This window comes from Mobula hypostoma, chromosome 19 (assembly GCF_963921235.1).
Source record: "Mobula hypostoma chromosome 19, sMobHyp1.1, whole genome shotgun sequence".
Lineage (NCBI taxonomy): Eukaryota > Metazoa > Chordata > Chondrichthyes > Myliobatiformes > Myliobatidae > Mobula > Mobula hypostoma.
In genome coordinates, this window is record NC_086115.1 from 22738304 (window position 1) to 22760242 (window position 21939).

The 21939-nt window shown below is 44.4% G+C and overlaps 2 protein-coding genes across 5 annotated transcripts in view; one reads left to right on the forward strand and one right to left on the reverse strand.

The window, feature by feature from the left end:
* The window catches only part of LOC134358903 (catenin alpha-3-like), a 703413-nt gene extending 702649 nt beyond the window's left edge, over positions 1-764 (forward strand). Inside the window, exon 8 of the mRNA XM_063071546.1 lies at positions 499-764. Within this exon, the coding sequence (XP_062927616.1) occupies positions 499-615 (117 nt within the window). The 3' untranslated portion in view covers positions 616-764. The remainder of the gene's footprint in view (positions 1-498) is intronic.
* Positions 1-21939, reverse strand: part of LOC134358901 (leucine-rich repeat transmembrane neuronal protein 3-like) — a 338976-nt gene that overhangs the window by 278996 nt on the left and 38041 nt on the right. The window lies entirely within an intron of this gene.

Genomic DNA, 21939 nt, shown 5'->3' on the forward strand with positions numbered 1-21939 from the left:
GGTGAGGTCTCACTTGGTGTATTATGAGCAGTTTTGGGCCCCTTATCTAAGAAGGGATGTGCTAACATTGGAGAGGATTCAAAGGAGGTGCACAAAAAAGATCTTGGGACTGAATGGGTTGTCATATCAAGAGTGCTGAATGCTTCTGGGTCTGTACTCACTAGAATTCAGAGAATGAGGGCTGACTTCATTCGAACCTATCCAATGGTGAAAGGCCTTGACAGAGTGGGTGTGGAGAGGATGTTTCCTGTGTTGGAGGAGTCTAAGGCAAGAGGATACAACCTCAGCATAGAGGGACATCCTTTTAGGAGGAATTTCTTTAGCCAGAGGGTGATGAATCTGTGGAATTCCTTGCCATAGGCAATTGTGGAGGCAAAGTCATAGGGTATACTTAGGCTATGTCCACACTACGCTGGATAAATTTGAAAACGCCGGTTTCGAGTAAAAATGACAGGTGTCCACACTAAGCGTTTTTCAAAATATCTCTGTCCACATTAGACGGATATTTGGGCGAATCTCTTCCTACTGGACATGCGCAGGACACACAGAAAACAAGCGAAGAGGAAACGGTATACTTGGTGCACGTTTGTCCAGTTACAGAGCAGAAAAACTTGAAAGGAATTGCTCTTGACTCTCGCGCAGGAGGATTTAAAACTAAGAAAAAACGAATACTGGAGCGTATGGAGGCAACCGACAGGGAGTTCACGGACAGTATGACCCGGCTGACGACGAACATTGAAAAACTGACTAACTGTGTTGCATTAATAAAGCACCTTGTTAAATGTATAAAACATGTCTGCATCAGTGTTATCTTGTATTTCCATAGAATGTTACATTAGGCTGTTACACATCTATTGTCAGAGAAGTACTTGCATAAATAGGTAAAGCACCTTCATACAAGCAAGGACAGAAAACAGGGCAAAGTGAGTATACTTATTTATTCAGTAAGCTATGGGTCAAAGTATTCGGTGAGTACATTTCTAACTCTTCTGGCTTCAGTCTCGTTGCCCTCTGTTCTGAAATTGTTCGGTTATGTGGGGGGTTGCGTTCAAGAAAACAACGAAATGCCGCGCTGCGGCTATCTGTTCCAGCACGTCATGACAGTGGTTTTAAATAGTCAAAAACCTCAATTTACAATTTAACTCTCACGCCGTTCACACCGACTGCGCTTTATAACAACCGTACGGCAGTGCTTGCACAGTACCAAGCAGAAGTGGAAAAAGGAACATACATCAAAGTTGCTGGTGAACGCAGCAGGCCAAGCAGCATCTATAGGAAGAGGCGCAGTCGACGTTTCAGGCCGAGACCCTTCGTCAGGACTAACTGAAGGAAGAGTGAGTAAGGGATTTGAAAGCTGGAGGGGGAGGGGGAGATGCAAAATGATAGGAGAAGACAGGAGGGGGAGGGATAGAGCCGAGAGCTGGACAGGTGATAGGCAAAAGGGGATACGAGAGGATCATGGGACAGGAGGCCTAGGGAGAAAGACGGGGGGGGGGTGACCCAGAGGATGGGCAAGAGGTATATTCAGAGGGACAGAGGGAGAAAAAGGAGAGTGAGAGAAAGAATGTGTGCATAAAAAGGAGTAACAGCTGGGGTACGAGGGGGAGATGGGGCCTAGCGGAAGTTAGAGAAGTCAATGTTCATGCCATCAGGTTGGAGGCTACCCAGACGGAATATAAGGTGTTGTTCCTCCAACCTGAGTGTGGCTTCATCTTTACAGTAGAGGAGGCCGTGGATAGACATGTCAGAATGGGAATGGGATGTGGAATTAAAATGTGTGGCCACTGGGAGATCCTGCTTTCTCTGGCGGACAGAGCGTAGATGTTCAGCAAAGCGGTCTCCCAGTCTGCGTCGGGTCTCACCAATATATAAAAGGCCACATCGGGAGCACCGGACGCAGTATATCACCCCAGTCGACTCACAGGTGAAGTGATGCCTCACCTGGAAGGACTGTTTGGGGCCCTGAATGGTGGTAAGGGAGGAAGTGTAAGGGCATGTGTAGCACTTGTTTCGCTTACACGGATAAGTGCCAGGAGGGAGATCAGTGGGGAGGGATGGGGGGGACGAATGGACAAGGGAGTTGTGTAGGGAGCGATCCCTGCAGAATGCAGAGAGAGGGGGGGAGGGAAAGATGTGCTTAGTGGTGGGATCCCGTTGGAGGTGGCGGAAGTTACGGAGAATAATATGTTGGACCCGGAGGCTGGTGGGGTGGTAGGTGAGGACCAGGGGAACCCTATTCCTAGTGGGGTGGTGGGAGGATGGAGTGAGAGCAGATGTACGTGAAATGGAGGAGATGTGTTTAAGAGCAGAGTTGATAGTGGAGGAAGGGAAGCCCCTTTCTTTAAAAAATGAAGACATCTCCCTCGTCCTAGAATGAAAAGCCTCATCCTGAGAGCAGATGCGGCGGAGACGGAGGAATTGCGAGAAGGGGATGGCGTTTTTGCAAGAGACAGGGTGAGAAGAGGAATAGTCCAGATAGCTGTGAGAGTCAGTAGGCTTATAGTAGATATCAGTGGATAAGCTGTCTCCAGAGACAGAGACAGAAAGATCTAGAAAGGGGAGGGAGGTGTCGGAAATAGACCAGGTAAACTTGAGGGCAGGGTGAAAGTTGGAGGCAAAGTTAATAAAGTCAACGAGAAGTGGAGAAAGCATTGTTGTTGTGGTGTTGTCATGACAGCGTTTTTAAATCTCTCCGTTTACCCCGTCACACTACAATGGATATTAGGCGTTTTCAGATTTATTCACTCTGGAGACCGTTTATGAAAATCTCCGTTTTCGGGGGATGAAAATGCCGTTTCAGTGTGGACAGAAGGTCAAAATGAAGAGAAAAAGCTTCATTTTCAAAATTACCTGGCGTACCCTCAAGGCAGAGGCTAATAGACTCATAATTAGTCAGGGCCTGATGGGATATGGGAAGAAGGCAGGAGTTTGAAGCTGGGAAGGAAAATAGATCAGCCATGATGAAATGGTGGAGCAGACTTGATGGGCCAAATAGCCTAATTCTGCTCCTATATCTTATGGTCTTGTGGTCTATTCCCTGTGCTACAATTTCTCTAGTTTTGCCTTCTGTGTATCAGCTTTCATTCTCTGGATCAATGGCAGTGTTAATGTGAGGCGTATGCTGAGCCACAAAGTTAGACACTAATTTGCTGCTGATGACCCAGAGCTTCCAATAGAAGCCCAGTTTAAATATTCTAATAAATCTGCCCCATTTAGTACAAGAGTAGTCCCCTTCAGCACAGAAGAGATAAGCCAGGATGGTGAGAGGTGGTCAATTCTACCAATAGTATCGTGAATTAACACATCTGTGAAGGGTCGATTGGTGAGCATGTGGTCAGGTGTACTTTCTCCCATTAGTTGGCTACAGACTTCAGTAATTAAATACTGCCAAGACTGGAAATCTGATATTAGACAAAGAAGATATATAACCAAACATACCAGATTGTAGACTGGCATCCAGGTAAACAAATCGTAAATGAATGTCAAAAACACAGTAGATCCTGCAGATGCTGGTAATCCAGAGCAACACACAAAACATGCAGGGAGAGTTCAGCAGGTTAGGCAGCATCACGTTTCCTGATGAAGAGTCTCGGCCCAAAATGTCCACTGTTTCCAGAGATGCTGTCTGACCCGCCGTGGTCCTCCAGCATTTTGTGTGTGTTGCTCCACACTTAAGTCAAAGGCAAGATTACTGTCATCTGCACAAGTACATGTGTGCACAGGTACAATGAAAACATAGAAACATAGAAAACCTACAGCACAATACAGGCCTTTCGGTCCACAAAGCTGTGCCGAACATGTCCTTACCTTACAACTACCTAGGCTTACCCGTAGCCCTCTATTTATCTAAGCTCCATGTATCCACCCAGGAGGCTCTTAAGAGGCCCTATCGTTTCCGCTTCCACCGCCGCTGCCAGCAGCCCATTCCACACACTCACCACTCCTTGCGTTAAAAACTTACCCCTGACATCTCCTCCGTACCTTCTTCCAAGTACCTTAAAACTGTGCCCTCTCATGCTAGCCGTTTCATCCCTGGGAAAAAGCAACTGACTATCCACACGATCAATACCTCTTATTATCTTGTACACCTCTATCAGGTCATCTCTCATCTTCCGTCGCTCCATGGAGAAAAGGCCGAGTTCACTCAACCTATTCTCATAAGGCATGCTCCCCAATCCAGGCGACATCCTTGTAAATCTCCTCTGCACCCTTTCTACGGTTTCCACGTCCTTCCTGTAGTGAGGTGACCAGAATTGAGCACTGTACTCAAAGTGGGGTCTGACCGGGGTCCTATATAGCTACAACATTACCTCTTGCTCTTAAACGCAATCCCACGATTGATGAAGGCCAATACACCGTATGCCTTCTTAACCACGGAGTCAACCTGCGTAGCAGCTTTGATTGTCCTATGGACTGGGACCCCAAGATCCCTCTGATCCTCCACACTGCCAAGAGTCTTACTATTAATACTATATTCTGCCATCATATTTGACCTACCAAAATGAACCACCTCACACTTATCTGCATTGAACTCCATCTGCCACTTCTCAGTCCAGTTCTGCATCCTATCAATATCCCGCTGTAACCTCTGACAGCCCTCCACACTATCCACAACACCCCCAACCTTTGTGTCATCAGCAAACTTACTAACCCATCCCTCCACTTCCTCATCCAGGTCATTTATGAAAATCACAAAGGGTAGGGGTCCCAGAACAGATCCCTGAGACACACCACTAGTCACCAGCCTCCATGCAGAATATGACCTGTCTACAACCACTCTTTGCCTTCTGTGGGCAAGCCAGTTCAGGATCCACAAAGCAAAGTCCCCTCGGATCCCATAAGCCTTGCTGAAATCCATATGCACTACACCTACGGCTCTACCTTCATGAATGTGTTTAGTCACATCCTCAAAAAATTCAATCAGGCTCATAAGGCACGACCTGCCTTTAACCTGCAGCAGCATCACAGGCAGAGAGCATCACTTAAGCAGTATTCACAGGGAAACATAAGTTAAAGACTCTTTTCACGAGAAAAAAACATACTTATAACAAAAAAAAATCAAAGAACCTTTTAGTGAAAAGTGGTCGTAGTGTTGCTGGGCTGTAGTGATCCGGGTTGTGCAGATTGGTTCAAGAACTGAATAGTTGAAGGGAAGTAGCTGCCTTGAACCTATGACATGGGACTTCAGGCTTCTATACCTCCTGCCTGCTGGTAGCTGCGAGAAGGTGGCATGGCCAGGATGGTAGGGCGTTTCGTTTGTAGGTGTTGCTTTCTGGAGACAGTGCCTCCAGTAGATACTACCAATAGTGGGGAGAGATGTGCTCATGACGTATTGGAAAAAGTCCACTACTCTCTTCAGATACTTACATTCCTGCACATTTGAACTGCTGTGCCAGATAATGATGCAGCCAGTCCGGATACTTTCAACAGTAGCTCCATAGAAGTTTATTAATGCTTTCAATGGCAAGCTGAACCTCCTTAGCCTCCTAAGAAAGTATTGACATTGCCGCAATTTCCTCATGAATGCATCGCTGTGCAGTGCCCAGGACAGGTCATCTTAGCTTTTGAATTTGATTGACATTGAATGTTGTGGCAGCACTCAACTAGGAATCTGAACTTTTTCCGGTAAGTGACTCACTGCCAGCTGTAATTTGTTCAACGGTGAAATTTCTATGGCATAAGAGCAATCATGCATGCCAAAAGAATAGAGTGGGGGCTGAGCATGCAGTCTTGAGGTGCACCTGTGTGGACTGTCAGCAAGGAGGAGATGTCAGAATCAGGTTCATTATCAGTGACCTACAGATTGTCATGAAGTTTGTTTTTTTGTGCAGCAGTGCAGAGAAATACTTAAAAGTCACAATAAAAAATAAACAAACGAGTCATACAAAAAGGAGCAAACAGAGAAGTAGTGTCCGTGGATTCATGGTCCATTCAGGAATTTGATGGCGGAGGGGAATGTGCTATTCCTAAAACATTGACTATGTGTCTTCAGGCTTCTGTACATCCTCCCCGATGGCAGTAATGAGAAGAGAGCATGTCCTGGGTGGTGGGGGTCCTTAGTGTTGGATGCCACCTCTTTGAGCTGGCTTTTTAAATGTCTTTAATATGGATGTCTTTAAAACGAACGTCTTAAAAATATCCTCAATGGTGGGGAGTCTGGTGCCCATCATGGGGCTGGCTCAGTTTACAACTTCCTGCACCTTTTTCCAATCCGGTGCAGTGGCCCCTCCTTACCAGATGCTGTTGCAACCAGTCAGAATGATCTCTGTGGTATATTTATGGAAACTCATTAGTTTTCGGTGATATACCAAATCTCCTCAAACTCCTAACGAAATATAGCCACTGGTGTGCCTTCTTTGTAACTGCATCGATATGTTGGGCCCAGGATAAGTCTTCAAGAGATGTTGCCACCCAGGAACGTGAAGCTGTCCACCCTTTCCACTGCTGATCCCTCGATGAGGACCGGTGGGTGTTGCATCAACCTCCCCTGCCTGACCAAACTGACTGACAGCTGCTGATAAAGATGACAAGTATCCCGTTGTGGAGAGAGGTACAGAGACCTGGGCCTTGAAATTTGATGAAGAGTTTGGATGGGATGTCAATGAACAGCAGTCTGACATATGAGTTCCTGATGTCCAGATGGATCAGACCAGCTGAGAGCCAGAGAAACTGCATCAGCTGTTGACCTTTTGTAATGATGGTAGGCAAATTAAAACAGATACCAATCATCTCTGGGACTGACATTTGTACCATAACCAACCTCTAAAACAGGGGCTCCCAACCTAGGATCTAAGGACCCCTTGTTTAATGGCATTGGTCCATGACATGAAAAAGGTTGGGAGCCCCTGCTCCGAGAAGCACTTCATTATTGTTGATGTAATTGATACATAACAGGAGTTATTGAGGCATGTAACTCTGCTCTTCGTGGACACCAGTTCAATCAATGCCCTCTTGAAGAAGATATGAACCTTAGAATACAGAAGCGAGAGGTCTGTAAATTTTCCAGCCAGGTTAGTCTGCATAGAGCTTTAGTACTTGCCCAGGTACATCACCTGCAGCAAAAGACTTTCATCGATTCATTCTCTTGAAGGATGAATTAAATTCTATCATGTATGCCATACTGTGGACTAATTCCCTGTTAACCAAATACTCCAGACTACAACATACATCAGACGATCAGCTGGACTCATAAGACCATAAGATATAGGATCAGAGGTAGGCCATTTGGCCCATTGAGATTGCTCCACCAATTCATCACGGGTGATCCAATTTTCCTCTCAGCCCTAATCTCCTACCTTTTCCCCCGTGTTCCTTCCTGCCCTGACCAATCAAGAATCTATCAATCTCTGCCTTAAATATGCATAAAGACTTGGCCTCCACAGCTGCCTGTGACAAAGAATTCCACAGACTCACCACTCTCTGGCTAAAGAAATTCCTCCTCATCTCCATTCTAAAATTGTCATGGTCCGGTCCGTGAAGTCCACATTCCAGTTCACGGTCCAGCCCATGGACTCTGGACTCCGGGTCTTTCGGCTGTCCCTTGTTTCAGTTGGGCTTAATCATAGGCACCTGATGCTCGTCTTGGAGCTGGGAATATAAGTGGCCCTGGGTTTGAGTGTGGGTGCTGGTTTGTCTTGTCAGTATCCCGTCCTCGGCCTCCGTGGGGTAAATCAGGCCATCTTTGCCGTTACCCTGCGATTGGACTGTTCCCTTCTCTTCCTCTTCCTTCTGAAGCCTTGCCTGTTTCGCTGTCAAGTTCTACTACTGGAGCGAGACCAGAGCCTTGCTGTGTCAAGATAGGAAACTGTCTATCGTTGTTGGGAACTGTCTCTGTGTCCATGCCTTCGCTAGGTAGTTCTGGCTGTTTGCCGCTACCTTGTGTTGAGAACCATCTCTGTATAATCACCTTCGCTAGGTAGGTCTGGTCATTTGCCGCTACCTTGTGTTGAGAACCATCTCTGTATAATCGCCTTCACTAGGTAGGTCTGGCCGTTTGCCGCTACCTTGTGTTGGGAACCATCTCGTTGTGTTCAACATTCTGTATATGAGTCCCAGCCCTATGTACTGTTCCCAATGGGGGTTCCTGGCTCTGTGTTCTATATATGAGTCCCGGCCCTACGTCCTGTTCCCAAGGAGGGGTCCTGGCTCTGTGTTCCATGTCCCTGTGTTCCTGTCTCTCTCAAGTCCAAGGCTCCATGTTCCCATGCTCTAGACCAAGGCTCCGAGCGCCCAGTCCTCATTCAAGGCTTCAAGGTTCCTGTCTCCCAAGACCATGTCATGTCTTCACCTAGCTCCGGAGTCCGAGCCCGAGTCAAGACCCAGGTTCTGGGTCCTTGTCCAGTATCTGGCTCAGACTCCAAGCCCAGGCTCCTAGTTCCAAGTTCCTTGTCCTGGTCCTGCTTTCCTAGCCAAGTCCTAGCCCAAGTCTGAATTCCTGTCCTAGCTCCTAGTCTGTGTCCTGTCCTGTCCCTAAGCCTAGTCCAGTCCAGTTCCTAGTACTTCAGTGTCTGTGTCTTCCATTTGGGTCTGCCATCAAAGCCCACCTTATGACAAAAGGGACGTCCTTCTATTCTGAGGCTGTGTCCTCTGGCTGTAGACTCTCCATCCTCTCAACATCCACTCTTTTGAATCCTTTCACCATTTGATACCTTTTAATGAGATCACCCCTCATTCTTCTGAATTCCAGTCAATACAGACCCAGAGCCATCAAACCCTCTTCATATGACAAGCTGTTCAATCCTGGAATCATTTTCGTGAACCTCCTTTGAACCCTCTCCAGTTTCAGCATATCTTTTATATGTTAAGGGACCCATACACAACACTCCAGGTGAGACCTCACCAGTTCTTTATAAAGTCTCAACATTACATCCTTGCTTTTATATCCTAGTGCTCTTGAAATGAATACTAACATTGTATTTACTTTCCTCACCACAGACTCAACCTGCAAATTAACCTTTAGGGAATCCAGCGCAGGGACTCCCACATCCTTTTGCACCTCAGTTTTCTGTATTTTACCTCCATTTAGAAAATTGTCAACCCTTTCATTTCTTCTACCAAAGTGTATGACCATACACTTCCCGACACAGTATTCCATCAGCTATTTCTTTGCCCATTCTCCTAATTTGTTTAAGTCCTTCTATAGCCTCTCTACTTCCTCAAAACTACCTGCCCCTCCACCTATCTTTGTATCGTCCACAAACTTTGCAACAAACCCATTATTTCTGTCATCCAAATCTTCGACATATAATGTAAAAAGAATCGGTCCCATCACAGATCACTGAGGAACACCACTAGTAAATGGCAGCCAGTCAGAAAAGGGTCCCTTTCTTCCTACTCTTTGTCTCCTGCCAATCAGCCACTGTTTTATCCATGCTGGAATCTTTCCTGTAATACCATGCTTATTAAGCAGCCTCATGTGTGACACCTTGTCAAAAGCCCTCTGAAAACCCAAGTACACAACATCAATCAATTCTGCTTTGTCTATTCTGCTTGTTATTTCTTCAAAGAATTCCGACAGATTTGTCAGGCAGGATCTTCCCATTCTGAAAACCATGCTAACTACAGCCTATTTTATCATGTGGCTCCAAGTACCCTGAAACCACATCCCTAATAATCGACTCCAACATCTTCCCAACCACCAAGGGCAGACTAACTGGCCTATAGGTTCCTTTCTTCTACTTCTCTCCCTTCTTGAAGAGTAGAGTAACATTTGCAATTTTCCAGTCTTCTGGAACCATTCCAGAATCTTTTGATTCTTGAAAGAACAATACTATTGCCGCCACAATCTCTTCAGCCACCTCTTTCAGAACTCTGGGGTGTATACCATCTGGTCCAGGTGACTTATCTAAGTTAAGATCTTTCAGCTTCCCAACAACTTTCTCCATAGTAATGGCAACTTCACATACCTTCATGCCCCCGACACATGAAACTTCCACCATACTACCAGTGTCTTCCACAGTGAAGACTGATGCAAAATACTTTTTCAGTCTGTCCACCATTACTACCTCTCCAGCATCATTTTCCAGCGGTCCGATATCCATTCTCATCTTTCTTTTACATTTTATGTATCTGAAGAAATTTTCAGTATCCTCTTTAATATTATTGGCTTGCTTACTTTTGTATACCATCTTTACCTTCTTAATGACTTTTTTAGTTGCCTTCTGTTGCTTTTTAAGGTCTTCCCAATCTAACTTTCTGCTAATTTTGTTCTATTATATGCACTCTCTTTAGCTTTTATGCTGGCTTTGACTTCTCTTGTTTGCCTTGGTTGTGTCATCATTCCTTAAGAATACTTCTTCCTCTTTGGGATGTATATATTCTATGCCTTCCAAATTGCTTCCAGAAACTCCACCATTGCTGCACTGCTGTCATCCTGCCAGTGTTCTTTACCAGTCAATTTTGTCCATCTCCTCTCTCAAGCCTTTGTAATTTCATTTGCTCGACTATAATACTGATACATCTGACTTTAGCTTTTCCTTCTCAAATGTCAGGGTGAATTCAATCATACTATGATCACTTACCCCTAAGGGTTCTTTTACCTTAAGCTCTCTAATCAATTCTGGTTCATTGCACAACACCCAATTCAAAGTAACTGATCCTTCAGTGGACTCAACCACGAGCTGCTCTAAAAAGCCATCTCGTAGGCACTCTAGACATTTCTCCTCCTGTAATCCAGCACCATCATGATTTTCCCAAACTACCTGCACATTGAAGTCCAGCATGACTATTATAACTTTGCCCTTTTGGGCTGCATTTTCTATCTCCCACTGTAATTTGTACGCTACATTCTTAGGGGTTTAGGGATTTGTTTAGGGGTCTGTATAAAACTGGCATCAGGGTCTTTTTACGTTTCTTAGCTCTATCCACAATGATTCAACATCTTCTGACCCTACGTCAGCTCTTTCTAATGATTTGATTTCATATTTTACCAACACAGCCATGCCATCCTTTCTGCCTTCCTGCCTATCTTTTCAGTACAATGTTTAACCTTGGACATTAAGCTCCCAGCTAAAATCTTCTAGCCCTCATACCTGCCAATCTGCAACTGTGCTGCAGGTTCATCTACCTTACTCTGTATACTGCGAGCATTCAAATAAAACATCTTCAGTTCTGTACTCACCCTTTTCGATTTTGTCTGCCTTTTATGTTGAAACTCATCCTGTTGACTGCAATTTTGCCCTGTCAATGGCTTCTCCTCACTACACGTTGCCTCTGTTTGTAAAGCAGCTACCTCATCTTCAGCACTAATATTCGCCTTTCCTACAATGCTTGTTGCATTGAAATATACACAGCTCGGGGCACTAGTCGCACCATGCTCAATGTTTTGATTCCTAACTTTGTCTGAGGTCTTACCAACATCTGCCTCCACAACCTCTCCATTAACTGTTCTGGCATTCTGCTTCCCAACCCCCTGCAAGCCTAGTTTAAACCAAACCATGCAGCACCAGCAAACTTTCACGCTAGAATACTAGTCCCCCTCCAGTTCGGGTGCAAACTGTCCCTTCTGTATAGGTTCCACCTTCCCTAGAAGAGAGTCCAATGATCCAAAAATCTTATGCTCTCCCTCTTACAGCAACTCCTTAACTATGTATTGAACTGTATAATCTTCCTAGTTCTGGCCTCACTAGCAAGTGGCATGGATAGCAATTCTGAGATCACAACCCTGAAGGTCCTGCCCTTTAACTTAGCACCTAACTCCCTGAACTCCCTATGCAGAATCTCATCACTTGTCTTACCCATATCATTGGTACCTACATGAACCATGATTTCAAGCTGTTCACCTTCCCAGTTAAGAATGCTGAGGACATGATCCAAGACATCCCAGACCCTGGCACCTGGGAGGCAACATACCATCTGGGGATCTCATTGTCACCCAGCAAACCTCCTGTCCATTCCCCTAACAATGAACCCCCTATCACCACAGTATTCCTCTTCTCCCCACTTCCCTTCAGAGTCATAGACACAAACTCACAGCCAGACCACTGTGACTTTCCTCTGTTAGGTCAACCCTCCACACCCCCAACAGTATCCAAAGTGATATACTCTGCACTGGCTCCTTAACCCTCTTCCCCCTTCCCGCCTGTCACCCAGTTTCTTGTGTCCTGCACCTTGGGTGAAACTACCTCTCTACATGTACTATCTATCACCCCTTTAGCCTCCCGAATGATCCAGAATTCATCCAGTTCCAGCTCCATCTTTTTAATGCGGAGTGTTAGAAGCTGTAGCTGGATACATTTCTTGCAGTTGTAGTCGTCAGGGAGACTGGAGGTCTCCCTGCCTTCCCACATCCCACAAGAGAAGCATTCAACTACCCTACCTATCATTCCCACTGTTATAGAACCCTTGAGAAAGTGAGATACTACATTAACATCATATTTCTCTATTCTTACAACTCACGAGAGGGCATAGTTTTAAGGTGCTCGGAAGTAGGTATAGAGGAGATGTCAGCTGTAAGTTTTTTTATACAGAGAGTGGTGAGTGTGTGGAATAGGCTGCCGGCGGCTGTGGTGGAGGCGGAAACAATAGGGTCTTTTAAGAGACTCCTGGATGGGTGCATGGAACTTAGAAAAATACAGGGCTATGGGTTAGCCTAGGTAGTTCAAAGGTAAGGGCATGTTCGACACAGCTTTGTGGGCCAAAGGGCCTGTATTCTGCTGTAGGTGTTCTATGTTTCTATGTTTCATAGTCTTCTTTTTCACCATTAACTCTAACTTTAATATTATTTGTTTGATCAGCATCAATTTACTTAAACTCTATTATTCTAACTGCAAAAATACATTCCTGGTGTTATCAAGTTGGTAAAATATTACATCTCCATGTTATTGGAGAAAAAGGACCCTCCCACCACCCAGGACGTGCCCTCTTCTCACTGTTACTGTTGGGAAGGAGGTACACACTCAGTGATTCAGGAACAGCTTCCTCCCCTCTGCCATCCGACTCCTAAATGGAAATTAAACCCATGAACACTACATCACTACTTTTAATTTCTTTTCTTTTGCATTACTTATTTTAACTTATCAATTTAATCAACATAAATATACTTACTGTAATTCAGTATTTTTCTCTATATTTATCACCTATTTCATTGTACTGCTGCCATAAAGTTAACAAATTTCACGACAAATGCTAGTGATATTAAACCCGATACTGATTCTGATTCTGTTAACTTGGCCATAGTCAGTTCTTGTGGTGTTGAGTTGGGGCCTTATTCAGTCTTGTTTTTTGTTGCCAATATTGATCCTGATGATTTTAGTTTTGTTCTTGATGGTTCCTGTTTCACCAACTCAGCTCCCTCTCATCTCAGTGTCAGTCATAATGATGTAAGATCGAGACTAGATTCTAGAGCTTCCAAGTTCACTAATGACCTCAGCTTGGTTCACGTTTTCATACTTGGTTCTTGTCTGTACATTGTTTGCCCTCATCACAACTCAGCTAATAGTTCATAAAAAGGCAAAAAAAATTCTGGGAAGAATTCAGTACGTTGAGCAGCATCTTTGAATGCAAAAGGATGGTTGATACTTTGGGCTGAAGCCCTACATTGGGACTGAGGGGTTAATGGGAAGGTAATGAGTATATAGAAGAGAGAGGAAGGTGTTAGATAAAGGCTGGTATGTGGAACCAGATGATGGTGGACGATGATGGCCAGATAGAGCCACATAGGGGACTGTAGTGAGTCCAGGTAATAATGGGGGTGGAGAGGGGTGTAGAAGGAGAACAAAGGGACAAGGATCCTAAGTGGATTGATGGGTGTGGGAAAGGAACACTGTGTGGTGTGGGCTATATAAAACTGTAAAATTAATCTTCATGCCAATGATGTGCAGTTCTTCTGGTTTAAAGAATTGACAGGACATACGTCCAGAATCACAGGAGATACAATACTTACCCCTTCATTTCCTCGCTCACCAGCATCCAGGGAGTTAATCTGCCTTTCCAGCTAAGTCAGAGATTCATATAAACCTCTTCCAGTTTGGTCTGTTGCACTTAGAGCTCATGATGTGGCCTCCGTGACATTGGTGAGATCAAAGGTAGATGAGGCACCTGTTTTGCAGTGGCCATTCCAGCTGCAACTATTTCAACTCCTCTTCCATTCCCACACAAACCTGTCTGTCCTCATCCACGAAGGGACTACACATAAACTAGAAAAAGTGTACCTCATATTCTGCTTGGTAGCTTACAGCTCACACCCATTGGCACAATATTGAATTGTCCAAACACTCAAAAGAACCCTTGCTTTGATTAGGGTTCTCCTGACTGTTTGGAATAATCATCTCTCTATAAACCAATGTCCTCACAGGCAGTATGGGGTGAGACCACAACGATGAATCGACATCCCTCTGCAAGCCCAATGAGTCCTTTCACATTAAAGTATGTCCTGCTATCACCTATTGACATACGAGGAATCTCTTGTTCTGCTAAGAGGATTCTGACTGTTGTGGCTTTTGTAGTACCTTCAGAATATTAATTCTATTGATGAATGGAAATTTGGACTAACAGTCTATGACAGCGAGATCCCGTTCTCTGTTGTGTGAACAAATATGATCTCACAGAATGCCATAACTTTAATGACATTTCAATAGATGTGACCTCTTCTTGTGAACTTTTTGTACTTCAGGCAAATTGTGCACGTCAATACCTCTTCTCTCCTCAACTTCCCTCTACATCAGGGTAGGGCCGCTAAAAGTCTCAGTCTGCATATGACCCTCATGTATCTTCTAATGTGCTTCACCTTACATCTCTTGGGGTATGAGAATTCTGGATCTGACTAACAGAATGGCATCTTCTACTGAGCCGGATCTCTGGTAACCCAGTAATCCACTGCTGATTGTGTTTGCTTACCCTTTCTCATTGATTGATTCCCATTCATTAAGAGAGCATCCATAACTTCTCTCTGTTGATAGTCCTCCCTCTAATTTTACTCTGCTTTGGTGTTGTCAGGTTTACAAGGTGACATAACTTCATACGTAGGTTCCTCATACTTACTCTGCATTGACACATGACAGTGGTGCATCTGCTCGTGCCATTTCTTTTAGAGTCCCTAAGGCAGTCCTGTTTTAACTCCCATGCTGACTGGCAACTCCTGCAATGCCACTGATGCCAAACTGTAATGGTCCCTGCTGTTCCTTTGGATTCACCGGCTGCGTGGAGAGGAGGAGACTGTTGCCTGGGCAACAGTTTGCAGTCCGCATCGTAGTGCCCTGGCTTGGGTGTCATATAGACAGCGAGGACGTACATCCATAGTTGACCTTGTCCAACAGAGCCTCCAGTATATCAATGAAACGTTAACTTTTGTCAACAATTAAGATCCTCACTGAATTTCATGTTCCAATACCCATTGTTTACTGAAGATCTACGCTGGTGTGATTGCTTCCAGGGCTGGCGTTGGTTTCCAGTGTTTTTTTTTATTTGGGTCCTTTGGATCTAGGCTTATAATGAGCATTCATTGGATTTCTCCCTCACCACTATGGAGTTCAGTCCATTCTCTACTTTACCTCAAGGGTCGGTTCTGTCTTTCACTCTACACAAATGCTCCCTGACACGCAGAGTGATTTAGGCATTTTTTGCTTTTGCATGATACCACCAATGCATCTTTAAACAGAATATAGAGCTCCAGTGAATGACGCAGTTTCGTACTGACAAAATTGTACACATAAACTCAACATTTTACAGTACCTCTCTATTTAATTTTTCACTATTTACTGTCAATTTTTCACCTATTTATGATGTTTCATCACACCACACAATCCAGTTTCTGGGAATACAAGTTTCTTGCTGAGCTTATATTTGCAATATGATCCTTCAATCCTGCCACCTGTGATTCCAGTGAAATTCACTGGGTACATTGGTGCTTGAGAAAGAATTGCAAGCAGGTCTCATGGGATTCTATTGACTTGGTTTTGTTCTTTAATAACAGCAGCAGCAGAGGTAACAAAAACTTGCATTAATAGCAAGATTTAAACATAGCAAAATGTCTCAAGTTATTTCATAGGAGCATCTCAACAAAACGGTAAATCACCAAGTTGACCTTTGTGGATTATGTAAATTCAGAGATAAAGGACATTTAACCATTCTTACAAAAGTAATAAAAATTTACCTCGGAGTCTAATATTGTCATTCTGGTGGGGGGGGGGAGGAATACAGGCTGTCCCTGATTTGTGAACACTTGACTTACCGATATCTTTAAATACAGTGCCTTGAAAAAGTATTCAGCTGCCACAACTATTTTCACATTTTACTGTCTCACGTTCTAAATTTAAAATATATTGTATTAGGATTTTTGTAGCTAATCTACAAAATATCATGTCAAATCAAATGAAAAGTTCCAAAACCTGTCAGCAATTTACTAAAAATTTTAAAAAAAATTGCGAAGCCGAAAATTGTATCCATCCCCTTTATGATCACTAAGCTAACTCTCCTCAAGCATAATATACTTAAGTCACACCTCACGATCAGGTGTGGGTAAGCGTGCCCAGTGAGGGTCACCAGTTGGGGAAAAAAACAGACACAAAATGCTGGAGGAACTCAGCAGGCCAGGCAGCATCAATGGTAAAGAGTACAGTCGACGTTTTGGGCCGAGACCCTTCATCAGGATTGGGGAAAAAAAGATGAGGAGTCAGAGTAAGAAAGTGCCGGGGGAGGGGGGGGTGGCGGTAAGAGGAGGAGAGGAAGATATACAAGGTGATAGTTGGGAAGTTGATTGGTGAAAGAGATACAGGGTTGGAGAAGGGGGAGTCTGATAGGAGAGGACAGAAGACCATGGAAGAAAGAAAAGGGGGGAGGAGTACCAGAGGGAGGAGATAGGCAGGTCAGGGGGTAAATTAAGAGATGGAAAGGGAAATGGTAGAATGGTGAAGGAGAGGGGGAGGGAACGACACTTCACCTGTAAGTCTGTTGGGGTCATTTGCTATATCCAGTGCTTCTGGTGAGGCCTCCTGTATATTGGTGAGATCTGACAGAGATTGGGAACTGTTTCGCTGAGCACCTATGCTCCATCTGCCATAAAAAGTGGCCTCCCAATGGCCACCCATTTTAATTCCTCTTCCCATTCCCATTCCGACATGTCACTCCATGGATGGCCTCCTCTTCTGTCACATTGAGGTCACTCTCAGGTTGGGGGTGCAATACATTTGGGTAGGTTCCAACCTGATGGCATGAACATCGATTTCTCGAACTTTTGGTAATGCCCTCTCCCCACCTTCACCAATCCTCATTCCCTTATCCCTCTCTCACCTTACCTGTCTAAGACCTCCCTCTGGTGCTCCTCCTTCTTTTTTTTTTCTTCCATAACCTTCTGTTCTCTCGTATCAGATTCCCCCTTCTCCAGCCATGAATGTCTTTCACCAGTCAACTTCCCAACTCTTTACTTCACCCCTCCCCCAGTTTCACCTATCACCTTGGGGTTCTTACTCAGACTCCTCGTCTTTTTTCCAGTCCTGATGAAGGGTCTTCACCTGAAATGTTGACTGTGCTTTTTTCCATAGAACCTACCCGGCCTACTGAATTCCTCTAGCATTTTGTCTGCAGATTCTCCCTTGTCTGTGAGACGGTAAGCAACAACAGCACGTTAGCGCAAAGGGGTTTTATTTAGTTTTTGTGTGTGCCATACTCAGCCAGAGCCTCGGTGACCACTTTCTCCAGTGGTTGTCTTGGAGGAAAGATTCTGTGAGTGGTCCCCCACGTCTTTCTTACAGCGCAGTGTTTTTTTTTACGATGCTGAGTTGTGAGCTTGACACTCAACCCAGCACGGATGGAAAGCGTGCCCGGGAGCGGCCCGACTGGATTCGAACTCGGCAACCTTCGCTCCAGAGTCCAGCGCTGATGTCACTGCGCCACTAGCCGGCCTATCTAGTGCCAGGAGGAAAAAGGGCAAAAACTGCCCAAGAGTTGTGAAGAAGAAAAACATATTTACAAGTAGGCAAATGAAAAATAAATATACACGTCCAAAAATTTACAAATATAGAGGCTTTCTCCACAACACACTTCATCTTCAACTTTCCAATATAGGTTTCTCCCGCCATCCGAAGGTACAGCGTTCCTATGAAACGGTTCGTAAGCCGAAATGTCGTAAAGCAAAGAAGCAATTACCATTTATTTATATGGGAAAATTTTGTGAGCATTCGCAAACCCAAAAATAACCTACCAAATCATGCCAAATAACACATAAAACCTAAAATAACAGTAAGATATAGTAAAAGCAGGAATGATATGATAAATACACAGCCTATATAAAGTAGAAATACTTCTCTACAACGATTGCCTGCACAGATCTCCGTAGCGAAAATCTCACGCAAGCGCTCTCGGCAGAAAATCTCACGCAAGCGCTGTTGGCATAAACGCGCTCTCCAGTAACCTTTAAACTATGAAGCTGCCAAATCTACCAAATAACACGTAAAAATACACAGCCCATATAAAGTAGAAATAATGTATGTACAGTGCAGTATCACTTACTGGAATTGGGAAAACAGCGCCGAGCACACTGATGGTGCTGTGTTAGACTGAGTCGTCGCAGGCTGGGTGGTGCAGTGGCCCCCACCCCCTCCGGGCCGCCGACCCGATACATTGCCGCGAAGAACACACATCGTTAAGAAAAAAGCCAAAATAAACATGCTAATTAATTACGTGCTAGGCGGCACCTAATTAATTAGCATGTTTATTTCGGCTTTTTTCTTAAAGATGTGCTGTGTGCCTCCTGGCTACCGCTGCGTTCTTTGTGAATCGGTACAGTATCTGTCCAGGGCCTGGGAGTTGTGTTGGTGGGACACGGGGGTGTCATCTCATCGTCGATCAGGGCAGGCAGCTCATCTTCCCCTATGACTGCCCACCTCGATGTCGAAGGTCGAGGTTCATCGTCTGCTGTGGCTGATGTCGAAGGCTTGCTTGACTGCTGAGCCTCGCGCATTTTTCTATCATACAATTGTTTGTAAGCACTCAAACCATCCTGCAAATATCCCCTAAACCTACATACCCTTTCAAAATTAAAGTCATACTTTATCATTGCAGTGAAAACCTCACGCAGTTGCTTCACTTTCTGCATTTGGTTTCGATTGTTATCCTTTCCTCTTCCAATTGCATCAGCTCTTCATCTATCAGTTCTTGGTCATGGGATGCCAAAACCTCTTCAACATCATCTTCGTCAACTTCCACAAGCCAAACTCACTTTGTCCTTGCTTCATTCACCACGATCGAAATGCTTAATTATGTCTAGTTTTACGCTAAGTGTAACATCCTTACTCTTTCATGCTTTTCCGACACCTTAGAACTGATCTTGCTAACGGCTGCTCAATGCAACATGTTTCAGCAATGCCGTTCCGAATCTGGGGCACAGCGGCTACTCGGGGCGCGCGCTACCTTTTATCGCGCGCTGATTTTTTCGAGCACTGATTTTTTATCGCGCGCTGCTTTTCTTTGTAACAGTGAAAACACCTTCTGAAAGTGAAAACAGGGTACTAATGTAGGTCTTTCGTAACAGTGAGGTTTCGTAAAGCGAACGTTTGAAAAGCGGGGAACACCTGTATAACTATCCACCAACCTCCAACCCTCTCTAGCAAAGCCAGACTGAGGGTTTAAATCTGCCTCCGTCAGGCCTAAAAGGACCAGGAAATTTTACTGTGGTCTGAGGTTGGGGCGGTGGCGGGGGGGGGGGACGATCACATGACTAGACCATAATAATTATTTCAGATACATAAATGGAACACTTCAAACAAGGATTCTAACATGCTACAATGCTATTACACAACAAATGTCTTGGTTAAACCCATAGATCAGTGTCCACATGCTCATATAAATATGAAAGAATAGTGCATCCCCACCAGTGGTGTTGCTTGCATAAGTGTATTGTGCCTGCTCCCACGAACCCAGGCATTATAATACGACGCTCCAAACTGTCCTTCGGGTCTTTTAGGGCCGTTCTGCTGTCTACAAACTGATGTAACGGTGTCAGTGAAAATAAATGAAACTGTTTGGAATGCCTGTGTCTAGAGTCCTTATTTTTATGAGTTATAAGCCAGTAGAGCACATTAACTGAAGGGATTGCTTTGATTAGCCAAGCCAGCAATTGTTTTACAGTTGGAGCGTGTAAATGGTGAACTCCAAAAACTGCAGGATGGGGTGGGGGGCATCGTGTGGGAACTACTGGGGAAACTAGACCAGGGACAGAATGAGAAGGAGTGACTAACCAGACAAAGGGGCAAGGTTAGCGGGAGAAGTAGCATTACCACCCTGTTCTGTCACACCTAACCAACTCACACAATTTGTTAATGTAGAAAATTGGAGGATCAATTGTTTTCAATGAATGCATGAGAATAACTACCCCCTCTGTTTGTAAGATCCAAAAATAATCAGAATTAGGTTTATTATCACCAGCCTGTATAGTGAAATCTGTTAACTTAGCAGCAGTAGTACAATGCAATACATGATGATATAGAAGGAAAAAAAAGATGTAAAATGATTACAGTAAGTATATATATGCATATTAATTAGTTGGATTAAAAATAGTGCAAAACAGAAATAATAAAAAAAGTAAGGTAGTGTTTATGGGTTCAATGTCTATTTAGGAATTGGATGGCAGAAGTGAAGAAGCAGTTCCTGAATCAATTAGTGTGAGCCTTCAGGCATCTGTACCTCCATCCTGACAGTGACAATGTGAAAGTGGGCATGTCCTGGGTGATGGGGGTCTTTAATGATGGATGTTGACTTCCTGAGGTGCCGCCCCGTGAAGATGTTTTGGATAATACAGAGGCTAGTACTCAAGATGGAGCTGACTAAGTTTACAGCTCTCTGTAGTTTCTTTTGGTCTTGTGCAGTAGCCACCCCACCCCCCTCCCCCACATACCCAACTATAATGCACCCTGCAAGGATGCTCTCCATAGTACATCTATAGAAGTTTTTGAGTGTTTTAGCTGAAAAACCAAATCTCTTCAAACTCCTAATGAAATATAGCCACTGTCTTGCACTCCTTATAGCTCCATCAATATGTTGGGACCAGGTTAGATCCTCAGAGAACTCGACACCCAGACTCTTGAAATTGCTCACTCTCTCCACTTCTGATCCTTCCATAAGGATTGGTTCATGTTCCCTCATCTTCTGCTTCCTGAAGTCCCCAATCAGCTCTCTGGTCTTGCTGACGTACGGTAAATTTTCAACAGAACAAACCAAAATGAAGACAAAAGAGCATTCAAGATAAGTCAGGGAAATGATAATCAAAAAGCACAAATCTGGGTAAGGGTACAAGACCATCTCAAAGGAACTGAACTACCTCAAGCTCAGGGCAGTCCATCATGAAAAAGTGGAAAAAATATGATAAAGTCACATTGCCTAGGTCAGGACATCCCTCTAAACTTAGTGGCCGTGGAAGAATAGTAGTTGTAAGAGAGGCTACTGTGACACCAATAATCACTGAGTACACAGCAGAAGTCAGTGGCTGCAACTGGAGATGAAATTCATGGCCCCACAATCTCCAAGGCCTTGCACAAGAGGGTATTTATGGAAGAGTGGCAAGGAAGAAGTCCCGGCTAAAAACAAAAAAATGCGTACCCTTGTCTGCAAAGAACTTGCAAAGCAACATTTAGAATAAGGTCTTGAGGTCAGATGAGACTAAAGTGGAACTTTTTGGCCTTAACACCAAACGGTATCTGTGGCATAAATCTAATACTGTGCATTAGCCAGGTAACTCTGTCCCTACTGTAAAATATGGTGGGGGCAGCATCACGCTAAGGGGAAGCTTTTCAACAGCAGGGACTGGAAAACTGGTCAGGATTGATGAGAAGATGAATATTGTTAAATATGGAGAGATCCTGGATAAAAACCTGCTGGCCTCTGCCAAAAAGCTTAAACTGGGAAAGAAGTTGATCTTTTGGCGGGAAAACGACCCAAGCACACAGCGGCTTCAAATGAAGAAAATTGATATCCTAAAGTGGCCCAGTCAGAGTCCAGACCGCTGACCTT